The 22,275-nt window shown below is 36.5% G+C and overlaps 1 protein-coding gene across 1 annotated transcript; it reads right to left on the reverse strand.

Moving 5' to 3' along the window:
• Window positions 1-8,398: 8,398 nt before the first annotated feature.
• Window positions 8,399-22,275, reverse strand: LOC145203922 (2',5'-phosphodiesterase 12-like). Its single transcript, XM_080076293.1, has 14 exons — window positions 22,079-22,275; window positions 21,656-21,782; window positions 21,110-21,280; window positions 20,561-20,748; window positions 19,667-19,787; window positions 18,552-18,751; window positions 17,969-18,108; window positions 14,046-14,205; window positions 13,622-13,754; window positions 13,195-13,296; window positions 11,198-11,372; window positions 10,635-10,792; window positions 9,033-9,184; window positions 8,399-8,970 (listed from the first exon to the last, which is right to left on the reverse strand). The coding sequence occupies exons 1-13, from the start codon at window positions 22,264-22,266 to the stop codon at window positions 9,068-9,070; spliced, it is 1,980 nt and encodes a 659-aa protein (XP_079932419.1). The 5' UTR covers window positions 22,267-22,275; the 3' UTR covers window positions 8,399-8,970; window positions 9,033-9,067.

The raw sequence follows: 22,275 nt of genomic DNA on the forward strand, positions 1-22,275 counted from the left end.
TTAGGAAGGCAGCGTTGGGGAAAATGCAAGTTTCGGCGCCGAGTATTTTTAACATCGCTCGCAAGTATCAGGTCGTATTTTCAATCTACCTCAAATTTATTCTCTAGGTACGGATTAGCATGGAAGATTAGAACTTTGCTCCTGCGTTTCCTCGGGAATATTTTGCCCGTTTTTTGTAGAAAACAGATTCTAATGATCTGGATTAGCTTGAAATTAAATTGTAAAGAGAAACTCGCTGTAGCGATTACCGTGACCTGGTAATAACCGCGATCAGCGATTAACTGGAAGTTGCGCGGTTAATCAGTTAATACCAGTTGACAGAAGGGATAAGATACGACAAATTTAGTAAGCCTGTGTTTGCCACAAACAAACATAGTAAAACCTAAACGCAGTAAACAATCTTACAACTAACCCTTAGCCTAGATTTAATCACCCCCCGTTTGTGATGAGGCTTTTTCAAATTAAAAAAGAATGAATTTTATTAGGCAAATACTTAACATAGCTGTTGGACTTGTAATAACTTATTTGGTTAAAGATAAGGACCGTTGGAAATTAATTTAAGCATTTTTAAATACGTTTCATTTGCCAGATTAAAATTTCGAATCTTATAACTTTTATGCAACGTTTAATAAAATGGCGTATGTTGTTAGCATAAAAAACCTGGGAAAAATAAGGACGAATTCTGCAGTGAAATCCCATTTGACGATTTTTTCCATTCAGATTTTAGAGTAAGCTAACATTAGATATGACGGATCGGGCATTTAATGATAACGCCTCAATACAAACAAATGACGTTCGCCTAAAATTCCAAATCGCTCCTACAGCGTATAAAAGGTACAACACCAGCGATTTGAAACATTATTCGCTCGAAGCATCATCCAGAAGCACTGATCAGGATTCAAAAAAATGTCTTCTACTTTATTTATCGTTGCTGGCTGTGTTCTCGTCTTAGTTACTAAATATTGCAGTGGAATTCCTCTTCACAAACAGCTCACCAGAAGCTCAACGGCCTCCAACAACTTAAAACGACAACTTTTAACGATGAGAGGAGCAATTGACGAAGCGCTAACCGAATTTGTAAGTAGAACAAGTTTTAACCTAAAACTAAAAAAAAAAACGTACTGATATCTGTAAGTTCAGTTTGATTTTTCGGGGCTTTTATGATTTTCAAACATTTGTTGCTATTGACTTTCATGCAAAGATGTATTTTTTTCTTTTTTTGCCGAAAAAGGGTATTTTAAGGACGATTGTTTTTTTGGGGCGGGAAAAGCTCTGCTACGCCATAACAGTGTGTCCGATTATTGGAAATTTGTGTAGCATCTACGCAAACGCCATTTATAGTGTCTAACAGCTTTCTTTCTTCTACAGATCCTGAGTGAGATGGATTGCAGTAGTGTTGAAGTGTGCAGAACTTATCTCACAAATCTCCGACTCACAACTTTGCCCAAAATCACTGATATCACAGTAAGTGAAAATCTTGATGCTTTATGGCTGGACAGAATAGGTGAATGTCACCGTTGATCCTAAACAGTTTATTTAGTTCACGTTGTAGGAGCAAGAATTTAGCGAACTCAGTTTGAAATTAACAAAAATACAACTCACTCTTTAATACTGCTTATTTCAAACCATTCTAACCAAAACAAAGATCCTATTAAGACTACTATAAAATGCATACCTCATGTACCAACATGTTATACACCACGTAGGCAGTGGTGGGATCCAGACGGTTCGCACCGGCTCTATAGAACCGTCTCACGAAATTTTATGAGATCAGCGAACCGGTTAGCATTACTGTCAAGGACTTTTTTTTATCAAAACCGGCTGAAAAATGTGACTTTTGTGATAGAACCGGCTGACAAAAAAATTCGAATCTCATCACTGTACGTATGCTATAAAGTGTTAACCTAAAAACAACAAACGAACAACTGAAGGGTGTAACGCTATTGCCTTGAAAATTAATTTTGAAGCAAACCTATGCAAATAATTATTTACCAAGATTTTTGTTTGTTTTTTCAGCAAAACAACAACTGGGACAATGTCATGGAACAGAACTTGAACGGTCTTCAGGATTTCAACTATTATTTGCAAGGTGTGTTCGGGTCCCCGGAGTTTGACGCGAGTCAACAAACTGTTCCGGATCAAACCGGGTTCTTCAACTCCGTCACTGAACAACTCCGCGATGTTTCCAATATGTTGTTTCAGTTCATGAACGGATTCGAGGATTATGTGAGTATGAAGAGTTGCATTTGAATTTACTACATTTTACTCTGTGTAGTAAATGATGTATTGGTCTGTGTCTGTAATTAAATTCCAACTTAAATTTTAAAAGTTTAAGTGGTATAAGGCTCAATTATAAAAAGTGGTAAAATGCTCAATTTTTGGAGTGTAAAGAGTTGCTTTTAAAGTTAAATTTACTGAGTGTAGTGATTGATGTATTGGTCTGTATTTGTTGTTGAATTTCAACTGATATCAAACTGTAAAAAGCTCAAATTTTTGCTATTATTTGCAAGTAAATCAGAAAAAAACGCATTCTGAATTTTGCGTAATTACATGTTGATTTTACTATTTAGTGACGTTATATGACAGCTTTTTAGGTCTTAAGGCACGTTACACTGAACAAGTACAGTAACACATAGATAACATATATAAAATATGATTTCTATTTTGCAGATGGAGACAACATATTGTCGCAGACTTAATGTCGTCCCACTGAGTGTTTACCCTCCTTGTGAAATCTGCAACCAACCTTCACTGCCAAGCCCAAGCATTGAGGTCGTGAGGAACTATCACTTTCTGATGCAGTTTTACGAATACCTCGGCGATTTTCTCAACCTTTACAACAAGTTCCTATTCAGTGCTACCGTACCGTCGCAATGCTAGAAAGCCAATCATACGTTATGTGATTTATTTATTTGCAAACTTCCCCGGCCCTGCTTTTTTTTATTGTGTATTTTTTGCTCACCTTTTATTGTGTCTGTCCAGTTATTTTTAATGTTTTATCAATGTCCGTTTGCTTTCGCTTTTTCTGTTGCACAAAATAAATTAGGTTTCTCAAAATACACGTCTTGATACAAAGATCATTTTGAGTTCAAATCACAAACTAATTTGCTGAGTCAGCAAACCAACAAACAAACGCCACTGAAACACTAACACAGAAATTCTCAAGAGATTAGTGGTAAATCCGCGATGCTTTTGGTACAAGAACAATGAAGCAAAGGTTAGCAAGATTTAGTTGGTCAAGAAACTTGGGGATAAACTTATCCTCGAAAATCTAAAGAATGAGCTCTTCCCAAATGATGGAATATTAATTTTGAACCAAGCAATAAAAAATGATTAAGAAATCTTGTACTGATGAAAATAACATTTGATTTTCAAATTACAAAATTACAACAAATTTTGGCGTGAATTTGAAAGAGAAAAACAAACAATAAAAGTGACTTGATACCCACTTTTGACTCGTCCTTATTTTTACGTCTTGTTGTACTAGCTTCAGGTCTGTGAGAACAAATAAGACAGAAAGATTCGCTGAATTAGCAATTTTAACGTATATTCGGATTTGTGCAAGTGATTGATATGATACGGGTTAATATGACTTTGGAAAACATAAAAAGGCGATTCCTTTGTCACATACTCTGCGTTGATGAATTAACGCGCGCAAACTGAGGTCTCAAAGCTGTTGCTTTGTGGAAGGTCGGATAGAGAGGACACCATAAGGTCGGGTCGTTATAAGTCGGTCGGTTTTATACCCTGTTTCGGTACGATGTTTGTTATTTCAGGCAAATGAAAAACACGGAACAATATCTATAAACGTGATAAGTTACAACAAACAACACACTTTGAAATATTTGATGCCAAGGAAACTGTGTTGTATTTTGGTCACGTGCAAATAGACGCACAACATAGTAACACATTATAACAGTCATGTGGCACGAAATTCACAGCACGCAGCTGCGAAAATCTAACCCTCTAAAATGCGTAAAAAAGGGAGGACACAGGTAAAAAAAACGCAGCAGCTGTACTTTGTAGAGAAGAATAGAGACAGTTTTGTTTTGTTGTGCTAAAAATCCCTACAAGACCTGGTCGAAACTAGATAGGAATTGAATGGATTTCTCCCTTAATTCAGGCCCTAGTTAAGCAGTAAAAAAACGGAAGTGTTTTACATTGACCCGTTGTAAAGCTGAAAAGATTTCCGCAAAAATCCATAGATCCACTGCACAGATGTTAGTTTTATTATTTTACAATCCACACATCGAAAATTGTTGTTACGAGAGGTTCCTGCTGGCTTCTAATTTGCCCGTTATATCGAATTTTAATCGTTCGAAATCGTGATCACAAACAATTCCAAAATTTCCCTAAAAATCCCAACACAAACCTGACAAACAAAAGAAATTAAGTCTCATCAGAAATGAGAAATGCTTGCGAGTTATTTAACAACCCAAAAACGAGTGAGCAAAAATATCCCCTCTAAACATTTACGAGAAATTAACGCGTAAACGGTTTGTCGCGAGGGGGTTTCCCTGTACCAATCCCCTTCTGTGGCATAAGGACTTCTTACGTCATAGAGCGCATTGATGACGGGAGCAAACAATGCGATGCCCGATTTACTTTGCTAACACTGGCGACATGCGTCAAACGGGCAATGCTAGAGTGGTCTGGATTAGTGAGTCAACAAAATTCAAGGACAGATTTCATGCTTGCTAGATGCGGTCTGTTAAAAATATGTGGAGTAAAGCTATTGGAAATGATTGCAACGATAAGGCTGAAATCATAGCAACAAACGTTCTATGGTATTTAACAACGCACTTTTCTCTCTCTGCTACGTGACCAGGGTTTGGAAGCTATTTTGCATATTAATAATCATTTTGACCTTGAAACCTTGATATTTTTTACGCATGTTAAACAGACGACAGCGAACCAACCACATTCAGGGGTTGCCCGCCCACCTAGGATTTCTACTGTTACGTGACCAACGATGTTAAGGAGCTATTTGCACAGCAGAACGGTATTTGATACCCAAACCTTCTTATCTTTGTGACTTTTTACACGTTACGCACAGAACGACGGCGGACGCATTGTGAGCACAACGCATCCAGGCGTTACCCGCCCACCAAGGATAAAAATAAAACAAATGAACAAGTATATAATCGCTCAATCGAAAGCAAGCACCAACGAAATCACCATTTTTTCGTTAATATGCGCCACATGTGCAGATTTTGCATTTCACGAATACACATCCAATAGAACAACAAGGTTGCTAATAAAACTTCGGTCGAAATAATCATCCAATGCTTAGACAGATTACAAACAAAATAATTACCTGGATAGTTAAGTGAAAAAGAAAACAAAGCAAATCACAAAATTACCTTTTCAAGGACTTTTTTATCACGATCAAAACAAAATTAAATCAAAAACATAACGACCACATGGCTTGTGTATATAAAATAGATGTTAGTGCAGACGTTTCAACAATCTCTGTTGTCATCATCAGTGCAGAAAACAAAACTGTCAAAAAACTTATACAATGAACACCTTTTAACGTAAAGGCGATCAAATTTGCTGTTGTGCAAACTATCATTTTAACAGTTTATTAAAGGCTACAATCCATATAGTTCCTTTTAGCAAGGTATACAGGAAAAACTCACCAATTGCATTAATTTGGGTGCAGCAAACTTTCATCACATCAACAAAACAAAATGAGCTAAAAACACAAAACGCTCTTGATGCGTCTGGGGTGATGCAATTTTGCAGCATTCAAACGTTTGCCGGCTTTTAAGCGTCTTTGTTTGCATAAAGGGGATTATTGTTGATTCAGAGACACTCAAGGAAAGCAGGAGAAAGAAACTTTGTCGGTTGGAGAAAGATTTTGTGGCAATTTTGTCGAGATCAACATTGTGATGAAACATTGCAATTTCTGTTGCATCATAAATTCCCAAAGTTGTTTGGTTTCAGAAAAACAACAAACTCTTTGGAACACTATATACGGATCTGTTTATAATTTTCACGGTGAAAATAACGGCCCAAATAGACGTGAAACAAGTGTATATAGGCTAAACGGGTGTAACTGATGTGGCCTTTATATCACTGATGATGGCATGAGCATTTGCCGAAACGTTTGAAAAACGAAGCATGTCGCTTTTTGCGTCTATAAGGACAGTAAAAGATTTAAGCCAGTTATTGCTTCACAGAAATTGTATGCCGTAGGTGAAAATGCATAAATTTTAGCACCATGTGGTTAAGCATACACCCCCGTCATTGCAATGTTTGTTAAAGCACAAATTAGGTCAAAATGAAACAACAATCGATAGTAGAACATACGAGGCAGAAGCCAACGCTACGGGACTGACGCGATATCATTTAAAAATCGATTTATCCAAGGCCAGACCGCTTACCGGCTCACAGATTTCCAGTAAATAGAAATCGTATGGCCGACAAAGGTTATTTTTAGATTTCTATGTTTTCAAACATTATCGCTTATGATTTCGACAGTCGTTGTGGTTTGTGTGTTTGACGAAATATGACGTTCGACATCATTTTAAACGACTGTCAACTACTAGTTGAGTTACGGCTACTACGTAGGGCACTGGGTCATTAGCGTAGAAATAAGAGTCTGAAACGTTTCTTAGAACAAATTATATTCTAAATTGTTAATACACAATTCTTTTCCAAACAATTACATTTAGCCTAGATACACCCTTAAGTGTGTGAAAACCGCTTTTCTTTGCATGACTTAAAATAGTCGAAAAGTTGGGAACTGTTTTGAAATTGTGTCAACAAGTAACTTATGTTATGTAACAACAAAAAGATACAAAGGTGATTTAAATACAAATCAATTTAAAGTTAATTAAAAGAATATAGTTGTGCTAAACTGTTTTGAATGCAGAGTCGCTTCCAAACACAATTAATAACAATATTAAAGATCTCCTAATTCAAGCAAAATTGGAAACATTTAAAGTTATTTCGTCGCTTGAACGTCATTTATTTCTATCACACTTAGACACGAGATAAGGAATCGAAAACGACGCAATCGAAACCTCGCCACGTGTGTTGAAGGTGACCTTGACATTCAACAATAACAAGAAGAGGCGGGGAAAAAAACAAGCCACAATTGTTTATCAAACAAACCATAATATCTTGTGGTGATAACGTCAAGTGTACGTAACAATGGCATTGTGACGAAATATATGGATCACCAGGCACAATGTATGTGGTGTTAAGGTTTAAACACTTTGTAACATAGTTTTATTATAGGAGCAAAGTAAAAACAGTTAACCGCCATATTTAACCATGTCTTGAGTGTGCCACCTAGTGAGGGACTTGGTCAGGACTCTCGTGTGTCATCTAGTGGAAATCTTTTTTATGACATGTTATTTTCTGTGTCGCTGGTCGGAATTACACACTTGCGGCTGCACAACAAACGCACTATGTCATTCATTTCGAGTTTTTACTTATCTGAAAACAGAAGCTCAATTGTTTTGAGGCTAGCTACCAAATCTAACTTATTTCAGGCTGAAAGCGACCCACACTGATATAGCCAGTGGTGGGATTGAGCCAGTTCGCACCGGTTCTACAGAACCGTCTCACAAAATTTTATGAGATCAGCAAACCGGTTAGCATTACTGGTTACTGTCAATTGACTTTTTGTAACAGAACCGACTGAAAATATGACTTTTGTGATAGAACCAGCTGACAAAAGGTTTGAATCCCACCACTGTTATAGCCAAAACACCACAACCCTGCTAAGAACTAAGAACAGCCGAAAAACAGTAGCTTCGCTTTAACTATTTACGAGGAAGAGATCAGCACAAAAATAACTAACAATAAAATTAACGGACAATGAAAAGCCGAACCAACAAGCGGCTATCAGTGGCCGAAACCTGCCTATCTTTCCTGGGCAATTAAATCCACAACAAGCAGCCCGAGATCAAATTAGGAAAAGGATTTTTAAGAAGGACACTTGGTCCTCTTTTGGTTGATAAGCACCAAGTAGAGGGGTCAAAATTCGGTCTCAAAATATTGATATATTTGTAAAGAAGTAGTTTTAATATAGTTTGGGATCTTGGGTGCTAAGAAATGCAAAGTCGATTGTAGTTTTGTTAGTTACCTTATAGTGCCCTCCGACTCTGCACTCTGGGTAGCAGACTAAAATATTCACCTAAAACCAGTGGTTCTCAACCTTTTTTGTTGTCGCGGCCAAATGGTAGTTTTTCAAGTGTGTAGGGAGCCGTCAAAATACGAGACCTCAGAAAAACATTAAAAATTATTACCCTGAAAGCTAACATAGCAATCTGTAGTCGTTTTCTGAGGCCCAGTGCGAGCCGCAAAATAAGTAGTTGGGAGCCGCGGTTGAGAATCACTGACCTAAACTGACACTGTTACCTTGATCTGAACAACAACAGCGTTTTGATGGAAACAATGCGTGTTTGTAATTCACCTAAAAGATTGGATTGGCGACAAAAAACTTTGACAACTTGCAACAAATAAAAATCAGTTTGAGAATGACGCAGAGCTAGTCTATTTGGCAGGAACATAGCGTGGATGACAATTCAGGGACAGATTGAATGTTTAAATTTGAAAAAAGGCAAAAACGAAACATTGGGTGCGTCATATCAGATGTGTGTTGGATTCAAAACAGATTCTACTGTAACTGCTGTATAAGTTTTATTTAGGGAAACTTTTTTTGGAAAACGTTTCATAATAATCGTTGTGAAATTCTGTAAAAAATTAAATTAAATAGGAATTAAAACAGGAATCCGGTGTAACAATGACCTGTGGTAAGCTGTTCGCATTTTTTCGGCAACAAAATAACCTGAAACTTTTGCGGCAAGCCACCTTAACTAAGCATCACACAATATAAATAGAAATCACAATCGCGTTTGCCAACCGGTCACGTGACTCCGCGCAACAGGTGACGTCACCATCCGACGATGACGTCATCATTCGAAACCGAATCGCTCCGACCAGCCCCGGATTCTAGAATTTTGTAATCAGTTGTTTTGGAACCAAACATAAGGTATAAAAAAGTTAATTGTTACCTATATTGTGACGTAACAGCGTAACAGTGACGTCATCAGCCGTCTTCGTTCCACGTGAGTTCGACAATTTGCGCGATGTGGTCTGACGGAGCCTTGACACTAGGTAGCGCTGAGTGCTCGATCACGTGCTCGTGTAGGGGAGGGGGAATCACCTGATGCGAAACACAGGAAGATAAAAAAACTGGAACAGTGGTTTCAAACCATTGTGAAAAATTCCTTGTTTGAAAATTGTTAACACATTTCTTTTATGTGGAAAGGAAAGACGGTTCCTTATGTCAATTTGGAGATCCATGCTCCCTATATTGACAGCCATTTTTCATGCGAACCGCGAAAGTAAAATTCACCCCCTCAAGTTTACAAATTTCTCACAAATTGGGGAACACTGGACAAGTAGGTGGTTTTATTCAGAGAGTCAAACCAGAGCTAAAACCTGAACCAGCGAACCGGTTTATTTTATCAAACCTCAACCGTAAATTACATTTTCTGAAACTGACTTGAACCCCATATTTTGTTCGGCCTTGAACCTGAACAGGAATGAAACCGGTAAAAATGTAGCAGTATTATTTTTTTGTGATCGTCACCACAAAAATTATTGGCTTCAGAACAACGTACTGAAGAATACGGAAGCTTACAGCTATAGGCCAGTGTGTAGTCACATTCTGCCTGTTTAGTGCCACAACTGGCATAAGTCAGAAATCAACTGCATTCACAATGACCAAGCAACCGCTGTCAAACATATCATGTAATGGCTCTATGCTTTCACGTTTCTTATTTTAGGCTAATATTGCCATATTATTCCACTCCAGTTTGTTGGGAGTATGGGGCTGAAAAGTCATGCCTCACCTATTTTGTTCGATGCCTAAATGGGCATCAACGACAGACACTAGTCAAAACTGTTGCACTGTCTACAGCAGTGGTTCCCAAACTTTATCTACTCGCGTACCATTTTTTGGTTCATGCAGCGTTCTCGTACCACCTACAATAATTGTTAGAACTTAATGAATAAAAATGTTACTAAACTTTACTAATTAACTTTACCTTAGAAACTTTAGTCTTTAGTAACCAAAGGCTCGTAAATATTAAACAAATATTTAGTACAATTTTTACCGCCCTCGCTACAGTGCTAGTGTCAACAAAACTAGTAGCTTATTACAAAAAATGACTTTAAGGACTTATTACGTCGTAATAACAGATTCAATACGTCATAATAAACCTATTTCGTCACTAAGAAACCCTGCTTTACAGTTCAATGCGTCAATACACCAAGGAATTAGAATTTAGTAGGGAATATAGTATGAAATTTCACGCTCTACGTGACTTGTGTGAATTAAAATAATGCTTACGATAATCAATAGAAGATCATTTGCCATCGTTTGGTGTGAACTTAATAAGTTGCTCGCGTACCACCTTGGAGACCTTCGCGTACCACTAGTGGTACGCGTACCATAGTTTGGGAACCACTGGTCTACAGCTTAAATATCATGTAGTTGTTATTTTATAATTTTTTGACAGATTCAAACAAATCAGTAGAAAACCTCCCAGTGTCCCAACTTACTTATAAAAACAAGTAGCAAGAAATAAATAAACTTGTCTCAGATTTACCTTTGCGATATTAAAATGTTCTGGATTGACTAGAATGTAATCAATGCATTCACTGAATCCTGGAACATAATTTGTATATTCAGGAGTTCCACATGTTGTTGTGAATTTAAAATCATGAGACAAGGAAAGGTCAGTGTTATGGTATTCCAATTTCCCACCTAATAAATAATGTGACATGTAAATATTTTAAAATATAAATGTTGAAAAATAAATATATTGTTGGAAATGTTTTGTAATATAAATGTTATAAAAAATATTTTACAATATAAATGTTGAAATATATAAAATATATAGTAAAAAAGGAAAATACTAACTTTTTTTTCACTTTATGTACTTTTGACAAAACATACTACCACATAATTGCAAAAAAATGAACTTGGACTACCAGTAGGGAAAAAATAATAAAACAATGTAACAAATTTTTTTAAACATTTTTTAAAAAGTTTTCAAAGCTTTCTGCTTATGTGAAAAGTTTGAAACATTTTATGAAGACAAATTGGTGATTTTATTTTTTAAATTTCTAATTTAAATTTAAGAATATTCTTTTAGGAAACTTTACTGACCTGAATACCAATCTGCATGGTTGGAAGGAACTCTCCCAGTTTGAAGAAGTTGTAACACTGATGTATTTAACGAAGCATTCAAATCCCCACACAACAAACACTTCACATTATTGTCAGGGTTTGATTCAATCAATTCATTTCTCATATTCTGCATTATGTTGAGGACAATTGCAATCTGAAAAAACAAGATACGTGAAAACCCAAATATCATAATTTTTATGATGTCAATTAAATGTAAACCAATAAACATTGAAGAGCACAATTAACTTAATAAAAAAAATCGTTAAACAACTTTTAGCAAAACTTAAAAATTTTGATGTTCTAATTCATGTGAAATTTAAATTTGTTTTAGTAAATTCTTTGATGTTCTTCTGGTTTGCAGAGTGAGTTGTATTATTGCTAGGGATGGGCCGAGCCAAGCCAGAACCCGAGTACTCGGTACGGAGCATAGCTATTTTACATGCTTGGTGCTCGGCCGAGCAGTTGCACAAACTGACCCAAGTATTTAATTTGCATATTCATGCCCATTTATACGAAACTAGTGTTCAAAGGTCATCCAAGAACAAAAACGATTGTTTTATTAAATGCGTCAGCTGTTGTTGGAATAGCTCATATTCAGTGGCGTATCCAAGGGGGGGGGGGGGGGTCCGGACCCCCCCCCTTTTCAAAAAGTTGTGCGTAAATTAAATAGGCCAAAATCGTTCCGTTTACTGCTGAGTGATAACAGGGAGTCGTTATCTCAAAGACGCGAGCCTTCAATCTCTTGTATTCGCTTGTTATCTAATCGCCAATTGTGACGTAACAAGGGTTTAATAAGGAGGTTTATGCGCTAACAATCGGAAAGTTACGTTCCGGCTAGGACGCTGGTAGCAGTTTCTTGCTAAGTGGTAACTGCACTAAGTGCAACATATCAAACTGTTTTTGCATTTGAACAATGTAAAAGTGTTAAAAACGTGTAATGTTGTGTTGCTTAGATCCGCCAAACACGTAATAGTTTGCCAAAAACATTAGATCGATGTAAATCGAGTTATGTTATTAGGGTAATTTGTTACTTGCCAGGCACAATTTATGCCTTCTGCAGTTACCACCTTTAGTGCATTCGTGACTTTGCGCAACTTAACAGTAGGATTACCGCTTCAGCAAGAGATTTAGTTCTTTAGAAATTGGACCCTGTTTTTTTTAAGCAACGATTTTGATTACCTGACAGTCACGCTTATTTTGCAGCTGCAGTTTGGCTGAGTAAGCTAGATAGCAGCGGCAAAATCAGAAAACTACAAAGCTTTCGCTAAAATTACCTGTTCTTCCTGTCAATTAGATGGGTAGAGAAACCGCCAATTTTGGAAAAAGTGCTTTGCCGCATAACGCGTCGTTTTAAACGACGTGTGACGTCATAATGACGTCATTAGGGATTTCCCCCAAAAAAATTGTTGGACCCCCCCCTTTAAAAATTTCTGGATACGCCCCTGCTCATATTTCTGGGGTCTGTATAGTTTAAAAAAACGCTGGTGAAATAAGAGACCTAGGAAAGCTACAAAACTGGAATAGGGAATGTTTGTGACGACACAATGCATCGAGCGTGCTCGATCAAACAGAACATTTGCAGTTTTGGCCCATCTCTAATTATTGCATTGATTTTTATTACAAAATTAGACTTAAACTGTCCAAAGTAAAAACGTAAAATGGTTAGTTTTAGCCAGCAGGGGATTTTGGGTTAACAATTTCTATGTATGCATTTCAAAGTATTGAAGGTATTTCATTTAATGTTTTTAGCAGCACATGAGTCTTAAAAGAGCCACAGGTTGGCAAACTCCAAACGCTAACAAAAGCACAGCCGAAAGTAACAACATCGGAATGCTATGAAGCAGAAAAAGTGAGAGGACACAATTGGTGGATCAAGGGTAAGAAAACTGAAGCTCCAGTCTCACAGTCTTGGAATGAACATAGCTAGCTCTACCAGAACGAGCGTGCAGAGAGAAATCATTATTATTGGTTCTCACCTGTATTAAGCGAATATGAGTAGCTTTTGGATGCCAATAGAGATGAGTGTTGGCAGTTACGATGTACGAGCCAGAATGTTCACAGGATTCCAGCACTGATATCTGACAAAAAAATACATTGTCACAAGTGGAGGCATGTGAGCTTTTCAGCCAATGAATAAGGTTGTTGAAAGGGTCCAGTTTAAATACTGTAAACGTAGTTATTTAATATTGTAAGAAATTCAATGCAAGTACCTCTAAAATCCTTGCAATAAAAGGTAAGTTCATTACCTTGGTTTAACAAAACAATACAACTTTCATAAAAAAACACACACACACAAAAACATTAAAGTATCAAGCAGAACTTGGTCTGTAGGCTTAAATTAGAATAACTACTTGAAAACCTTGTAGTTTTATTTGTTCATGAACATTTAATTTTTTCTCCTACCAAAACACAGCTAGCCCTCTGCGTGACTCTGAGTTTTAAGTCTGGGTTGACGGAAAGTTTTTCATTGAGTGAAGAGTTAGCTGGGTCGTTAAGCAGGGAATCTTCCAAAATTCTGTTCACGACGTTCACCAATCTAAAATTTCAAACACACATCTTTTGATCATCGTTCTACTGCAGCATTACAAACAAAATGTTAACAGAGATTTCATAGGTATCATACAAAGGTTAATATTTTTCCGACATGTTGTAAATACCAATAAACTTGAAATTCAACCAGGTTCATACCAGAAACTAAAGTGATTTACAATTAAAACCCTTCACTAAAAAATGAGGACAATCTGAACCACCCTATTAGACATAAGTTTTGTCATCCAAATATTTGCATGACTTTTTTGCACCATTATTTTTCTTGTTCGCAATTTACTTGAATTTAGATCGGTTGTAAAAGATAGCAACACCCTCTTTAAGTTGTCTCTTCGCACCAAACGCTCCAGCGTAATTTTGAAGTGACAATGCTGGCACCAAGTGGTCGTCAAAAACAAATCGGTCAACTTCTTGAAGAAAGATTAAATCACTATGGTAACCTGTAATATTAAAACAGCTGTTAGTTTGAAAAAATCTTTCAGTTTGTATGAAAAAAGTGTTTGCATTTTTTTATTACTGTGCAATAATTTTTATTACGTTAAACAATAACTAGGACACACACTTATTCAGAAATGTGGGAATAAAAAGTTATATTAACTGTTTTGCTTTTTTTACTGTTTAGTAGTAACTTTCAACATTTCTTAAATGTTAACTTATACATTTTTCTTTCAAGAAAATTCAGTGTGAAAAACCACTAAATCTGTCGCTATATTTTATTTGTTTTATCAAAACAAATGCATTTCGCTATAAAAACCATCATCAGTGTCTAAAAACAAAATAAAAAACGGGATAAAACCAAAAAATACAAAAAACGCACACCCCCAGGCCAACCGCAAAAAACCTTTCCTCTGTCTTACAGGACTGCAAATGCAGACCGGCAGGTATGGCGCTGATAAAATCCACACAAAACTAGAAGGGTGGCTTAGCACATTTTACTATAGCATATACACTACAACCTATTCTGCAAACTGTAATATATTCTCTATATTTATTTATATTGGGTCCCATATTAGCCAACATTTTTATAATCTTGATTTGTTTCTGCAGGCAGAAACTCATGGGTCCCCAAAACCGCAAAGTTGTAAACAGACAACCATAAGAAACGGTGCTATAAAGTCAAACACAGTGATTGGTAGTGTTACTTAAAAAAACAAGTTATGTAAAGTACAAACTGTCCAAATCTCATGCAATTGAGACATTGTTATAAGTTTGTGTGCCTAAATAGCATAAAACACTGACATCTCAAAATGGCATATTATACAAACTGTCAAAATGTATTGTTGATTAATTCACCCATTTTGGGGGGTTGGTAGGGTAAATATTAGGGCTGCAGGGTGGAACACAATATTTGACAGCTACAAATGCCAAATTCAAAAAACTATCAAAAATTCATCCAAATCGGACGTTTTATAAACAATAGGTGGCTTAAGCAGTAAATATTGGGGCTACATGGTGAAACACAATAATCGACGCCCTAAAATGGAACAATGAACAAACTGTCCAAATTTCATCCAAATCGGACATTGTTTAAAAAATCACCCATTTTTGGGGTCTAGTGGGGTGAATATTGGGGCTACAGGGTAAAACACAACAAACGATGCCCTAAAATGGCACAATGAACAAACTGTCCAAATTTCATCCAATTCGGACATTGTTTAAAAAATCACCCATTTTAGGGGGCTAGTGGGGTAAATATTGGGGCTACAGGGTAAAACACAACAAACGATGCCCTAAAATGGCACAATGAACAAACTGTCCAAATTTCATCCAATTCGGACATTGTTTAAAAAATCACCCATTTTAGGGGGCTAGTGGGGTAAATATTGGGGCTACAGGGTAAAACACAACAAACGATGCCCTAAAATGGAACAATGAACAAACTGTCCAAATTTCATCCAATTCGGACATTGTTTAAAAAATCACCCATTTTTGGGGTCTAGTGGGGTAAATATTGGGGCTACAGGGTAAAACACAACAAACGATGCCCTAAAATGGCACAATGAACAAACTGTCCAAATTTCATCCAAATCGGACATTGTTTAAAAAATCACCCATTTTAGGGGGCTAGTGGGGTAAATATTGGGGCTACAGGGTAAAACACAACAAACGATGCCCTAAAATGGCACAATGAACAAACTGTCCAAATTTCATCCGATTCGGACATTGTTTAAAAAATCACCCATTTTAGGGGGCTAGTGGGGTAAACACTGGGGCTATCGAGTCAAACAAAACAAATGGCACATCTACATAACCATATCTACCATCTGTGAAAATTTCATCCAAATCCATCAAACATTTCTTGGCAAAGTGGGGTGGACAAACTTGAGGGAAGAAGAAAAAAAAAAGAAAAAAAAAGAAAAACTAGAAGGGTGGCTTAGCACATTTTACTATAGCATATACACTACAACCTATTCTGCAAACTGTAATATATTCTCTATATTTATTTATATTGGGTCCCATATTAGCCAACATTTTTATAATCTTGATTTGTTTCTGCAGGCAGAAACTCATGGGTCCCCAAAACCGCAAAGTTGTAAACAGACAACCATAAGAAACGGTGCTATAAAGTCAAACACAGTGATTGGTAGTGTTACTTAAAAAAACAAGTTATGTAAAGTACAAACTGTCCAAATCTCATGCAATTGAGACATTGTTATAAGTTTGTGTGCCTAAATAGCATAAAACACTGACATCTCAAAATGGCATATTATACAAACTGTCAAAATGTATTGTTGATTAATTCACCCATTTTGGGGGGTTGGTAGGGTAAATATTAGGGCTGCAGGGTGGAACACAATATTTGACAGCTACAAATGCCAAATTCAAAAAACTATCAAAAATTCATCCAAATCGGACGTTTTATAAACAATAGGTGGCTTAAGCAGTAAATATTGGGCTACATGGTGAAACACAATAATCGACGCCCTAAAATGGAACAATGAACAAACTGTCCAAATTTCATCCAAATCGGACATTGTTTAAAAAATCACCCATTTTTGGGGTCTAGTGGGGTGAATATTGGGGCTACAGGGTAAAACACAACAAACGATGCCCTAAAATGGCACAATGAACAAACTGTCCAAATTTCATCCAATTCGGACATTGTTTAAAAAATCACCCATTTTAGGGGGCTAGTGGGGTAAATATTGGGGCTACAGGGTAAAACACAACAAACGATGCCCTAAAATGGCACAATGAACAAACTGTCCAAATTTCATCCAATTCGGACATTGTTTAAAAAAATCACCCATTTTAGGGGGCTAGTGGGGTAAATATTGGGGCTACAGGGTAAAACACAACAAACGATGCCCTAAAATGGAACAATGAACAAACTGTCCAAATTTCATCCAATTCGGACATTGTTTAAAAAATCACCCATTTTTGGGGTCTAGTGGGGTAAATATTGGGGCTACAGGGTAAAACACAACAAACGATGCCCTAAAATGGCGCAATGAACAAACTGTCCAAATTTCATCCAAATCGGACATTGTTTAAAAAATCACCCATTTTTGGGGTCTAGTGGGGTAAATATTGGGGCTACAGGGTAAAACACAACAAACGATGCCCTAAAATGGCACAATGAACAAACTGTCCAAATTTCATCCGATTCGGACATTGTTTAAAAAATCACCCATTTTAGGGGGCTAGTGGGGTAAACACTGGGGCTATCGAGTCAAACAAAACAAATGGCACATCTACATAACCATATCTACCATCTGTGAAAATTTCATCCAAATCCATCAAACATTTCTTGGCAAAGTGGGGTGGACAAACTTGAGGGAAGAAGAAAAAAACAAGAAAAAAAAACAAAACAAATCGAGTAAAATCAAAATGTGTCCCCTTCAGGGAAGGGGACCCATAAAAAAGAAAAAAACAAATCGAGTAAAATCAAAATGTGTCCCCTTCAGGGAAGGGGACCCATAAATAGCCAGGAAAAGATAAGGGCGCAAAACGAAAAAACAAACACGATTGTAACAACAAAGCGATTGCAGTCAACGGGCACCACAATAAATGTTCAAGCGATGGTCCTTCCGGCATATCGTTGACTGCAATCGCTTTGTTGTTACAATCCTTTTTTTTCAGGTTCTACACTTAATCGGGACAATTTTTGGGGTCGAAATGGGTCTGGATTAACCAATGTTTACTCTACTTAGTTCAGCAATGCACCGGGTTCTCGACAAAACAAAGCACAGTTGGACTTACCCTGTATTTCTTTGAGTAAAATCTGTATTCTGTACGACATGTTAAGAAAGTTTGAAGGGCAGTAACCAAACAAATCAGATTGTGCGTATTCCGTGCTCGCATAACAATCAGCAAGGATGTTGTAGGTCATCACTCGAAACCTGGCAACACAAATTTCATGTTATCAGAAATACCAAATAAATTAGTAGAATAAATTTCATAGTGCAACACAGAAATGTTGAATTCAGCTGAGAAAAAGAATCATTTTGCTGTATTATGAATCTGGAATTAATATGTGTAATTTAAGTTAGTTACGTATTTATTCACATATAATTTTTATGCTATGTTTTGTAAAGCAGGACTTCATCCAGTAAATTTTTTTTTACTTCAACCCAGTGGTACCGGATGGGTTGAACTAAATTGAGGTCACCAACTGCAAAAGTCGAAAAACATTTGAAAAATGATTGAATGGACTTGCAATAAAACAGGCAGCTCGAAGGCGGACTCATTACAAGCATAACGCATTCAGGCATTGCCGACCAACCGAGTATAAAAACAAACATTTAAACCTGATTACTGTCACGTAAATGTTATGTTTCTTTACCTGTTTTCCCCGCACCAGTTTTTTGTATGTTCGTGTCTCGAGTCAAACATATAATAATCCTGCCCAGGCACAACAACTCCGCTGTAAGCCGTCATCACTCCTGAATCTTCAATGTCTTCTACCACCTGGTGGTCAGAATTTCCCGGAAACACCACCAACTTGAATCTGTGCCCCGCATCATCGCTGTTGAGAAGATGAGTCTGAAAAAACAATTCTTTTGTAATAAAACGAAAAGAAAGGCTGATTGTTATGCAAAAACAACACCACTATGTTGCACAACATCAAAAAGTTTTCATGTCATATGCAAAATCACAAAACTACATGTAAAAAAGTTTGAACCGCTCCGTGACAAATAACATGTGAACAAACTCGAGTTAGAGTTGGACAGAAAATAATACAGAAACAAACAACATCTGACAACAGCAATCCAAGATTCCAGCAACAAAAATTCTTTTTTATGAAGCAGACTTTTCAGCTTGTTGCTCCAACAGGATACATTAGCTGACATGGTTATAAGCCAGTGGTTCCCAACATTTTTGTAGTCACGGACCCCTTTTATAAATTGTATATATATGTAATTATTTTCTATGTTATATAACGTCTATGTTTTTAAGTCTATGGACCCCCTAATTTTCCGTAAGTCTCTCTATTTTTTCGTTTCTTGCATTATACGTTATTATACTTTTGGGGTAGCATTTTAATCAACCTTCACAATAAGTCTTAAATCTCATTGAAGTTCTGTCATGTAGCAACAAGAGCTAGATTTTCTAGCGTACAAGATTGAAACAAAGCACTATAATTTCCATTGTTCATGTTTGTTGTGATGTCACAATGGAGATGACAATAATGAAAAAGTAATTTTTGATGACCCGAAGGTTTGATAAACAGTCCGCACGTGTATGCAGGATTGTAAACACGCTTCGAATACTTGCAAATATTTTACTGTTGGTTCATGATACTAAAAATGTTTGCTTCCACGGACCCCTTGGGGGTCCGCGAACCCCAGGTTGGGAACCACTGTTATAGATCAAAACACTGTCTGCAGGTTATCATGTATTAGCAGGATGCTCTTAGATAAATTTACCTTAAAGATAAACCTCTATGGAAAAACTTACTTTTTGATCGTGCAGGAACTTCCATTTTGTTGGATCGTCTTTTTCTGTGTTGTTTTCATTTTCAGAATCAACTTCCATTTGTTGGTTGCCTTCCTCGTCTACACAGCGGTACCATTCAAATCTGTATCGTTTCAATTAAACGGTATTACTTTGCAAATAGGCCCAAAATTTTTTCAAGCACTAAAAAAGTTTTTTAACTTATCAATATTGTTTTGTTATAGTTTGATGAAAACAAACCCCTCAAACTGCAACAAACATTTCTAGAGAAGTTTAGTGTTAGTGACTTGTTAAAAAAATGTTGCTAGTTTGTTTGGTCATTATATTAATCACAAAGTGAAACAATTTAAGTAAAACATTTATATTTCTCCAAGAATGGCCGCAAATTCAGTGCTCATGCAACGTGCTTAGTAATTTCCAAACCCTGAAGTGGCCGACCATCAGGGATGGGCCGAGCCGAGCCAGAACCCATCGTTGTTTTTAATGCTCGGTGCTCGGCCGAGCAGTTGCACAAACTGACCCGAGCGTTAAATTTGCATATTCATGCCCTGCTAACATAGGAAACTAGTGAGCAAAAGGGTGTCTATGAACAAAAACAAATGATTTTTCAAATGTATTAGATAGTGGAAAAACGCGTACTTAAAGGGCATGACAGCTTAATAAAACACCGCCGGTGACGTAAGAGACCTTGTAGAGCTAAAAGGTAGAAAGGGGATTTTTTGTGATGTCATAATGCACTGAGCGTGCTCGGCCGAGCACCGAGCATTAAAGTGAGATGCTCGGTGCTCGACCAAACAGAACATTCGCAGTTTTGGCACATCCCTACCGACCATGCCCCCAGACCCCCTAAAATAGTTAACCGGTTGGTTAATTTGTTTTTGTGCAAGATAAACCAACCTTGAGTAATAATAATTTGCAAATTCAAACTCAATCTTTGGATACAGAAGCGTCCCTGCAATGAGAGTCTGAGGTAGTTTTAGCTTGGTGACACATGGAAAGTTGTAAGCAATTCTGTATTTGACATCTTGCAGTATAAAACAATCTGCCTTTTTCCAAATATCCGACAAAATTTCATCACTGGAAATCTGAAGAAATAAAGAATATTATACATAAACACCACAAACCACAATATATTTAAAAAATAGTTTCAGCTAACCTAAAAAATGTAAAAATCGAAATGTTGTAATGTTCAAGAGCCAAACAAAAACATTGTTGATTACAACTTGATCCTATTTTCCACAGACAATGGTACAATAGTTTGTCAAAAAAATATACAGAAAATGAAAAAAACACATTTTTAGTGTAGAAAAAACTTTTAGTTGCATACGATGTTTTAATCATTCACAAATTGCAGCCTATTATTAAGTGAACAGAATTATGTGCATTTGAAAGGCAATCGAAATAAGGATTTTGTAAAATTGTTTCAAAAGTTACAAACATTTTCACCTCATTCCCACTTCTATCAAGGAACATCATTTCAATGCTTGCGTCATCATGTACGCTCTGTGCGTTTGTGGTTTTTGCAACTTTCCTCATTTTCTTATTCTGTGCATTCTTCAAATTAGCTCCAACTCTTATAAAGAATTTACTCAGCTTCTCACCAGAGGGACGATTTAACTAAGAAAACACATTTTTGAGAAAGTCTAAAAAGGTTTTTAACTGTGTTTAGTACCAGGACTATTTATTTAGAGCTTGGCATTTTCTTGTATTTCACAAGTTCCATGCACAAAAATGAAATATATATCGGAAAAAAAGTTAACAAAATTTATCTTTAATTATATATAAGGGCTGTGAAGTCAATTGAAAACCACATTTTTGTGAAGACTTTAACAAATCCGCTAATTTTATAAGACATGTATTGGTGTTGGCCTTGCTCAGTTCATTCTTGTTTTTCATAAAATTAACCAAACGTCTTCACCCAAAAAATAACTGACACAGACTGAGACAAATTTAAATTGTCCATAAAAATTATAGTAAACACTGAACACTTACAAGTCTTGTTCTTCCTCCAATTTCCATCGTAATGATGGTTGTTGGATCATTTTGTTTCTCAACAACCTGCATAACTTTATGAAACTCCATCGGGCGGCTTTTTATCCTGTTTGCCATGATTGATTGCCTAAAAATATGTAAAACTGATAAATAGTACCAACATTAACAGAAAGGTTTAAATTTACAGGTGAGGTTTTTAAACAAAAACATATAGTTCTTCTATAAAGAGTTGATGAACATGTCAGCTTTTTTAGTTTTTGTCAATCTTTATGAAAACAGACCGCAATCATCTGAATAAATACACCTTTCTTATCAATTTATTTAAAATTTAATTTATTTGCTTATCAATATTGTGGAGTATCAGAAAATAGGTTTTTCTCAAAAGGCATGCTACAAGTGTAGAACAAGATATACACCACTTACCGCAAACACTGAACAATTTTTGTCCAACTTCTAGCAATATGAAGGCAGCCTGGGTTTTGTCGGTAATAAATTGCTTGTTGTTTCGCCAAAAGATTTCTCCGTAAATCGTGAGCTTGAAAAATTGAATAACATCGATTAACCTGCACTGGTTTGCATCTTCTAGTTAACCGATGGATAGCAGCAAACATGAGTTCATT

Source organism: Phallusia mammillata, chromosome 8, assembly GCF_965637545.1.
Source record: "Phallusia mammillata chromosome 8, kaPhaMamm4.hap1.1, whole genome shotgun sequence".
Taxonomy (NCBI): Eukaryota; Metazoa; Chordata; class Ascidiacea; order Phlebobranchia; family Ascidiidae; genus Phallusia; species Phallusia mammillata.

What these genes read in the sequence shown, in the direction of transcription:
- LOC145203922 (XM_080076293.1), bottom strand. Translation starts at nt 22,266, where the DNA reads ATGTTTGCTGCTATCCATCGGTTAACTAGAAGATGCAAACCAGTGCAG. An exon ending in TTTACTCAAAGAAATACAGG is followed by an intron (nt 14,206 to 17,968) that starts GTAAGTCCAACT and finishes TTAATATTACAG; the next exon opens with GTTACCATAGTGATTTAATC. An exon ending in AACATTTTAATATCGCAAAG is followed by an intron (nt 9,185 to 10,634) that starts GTAAATCTGAGA and finishes GTTTCGCATCAG; the next exon opens with GTGATTCCCCCTCCCCTACA.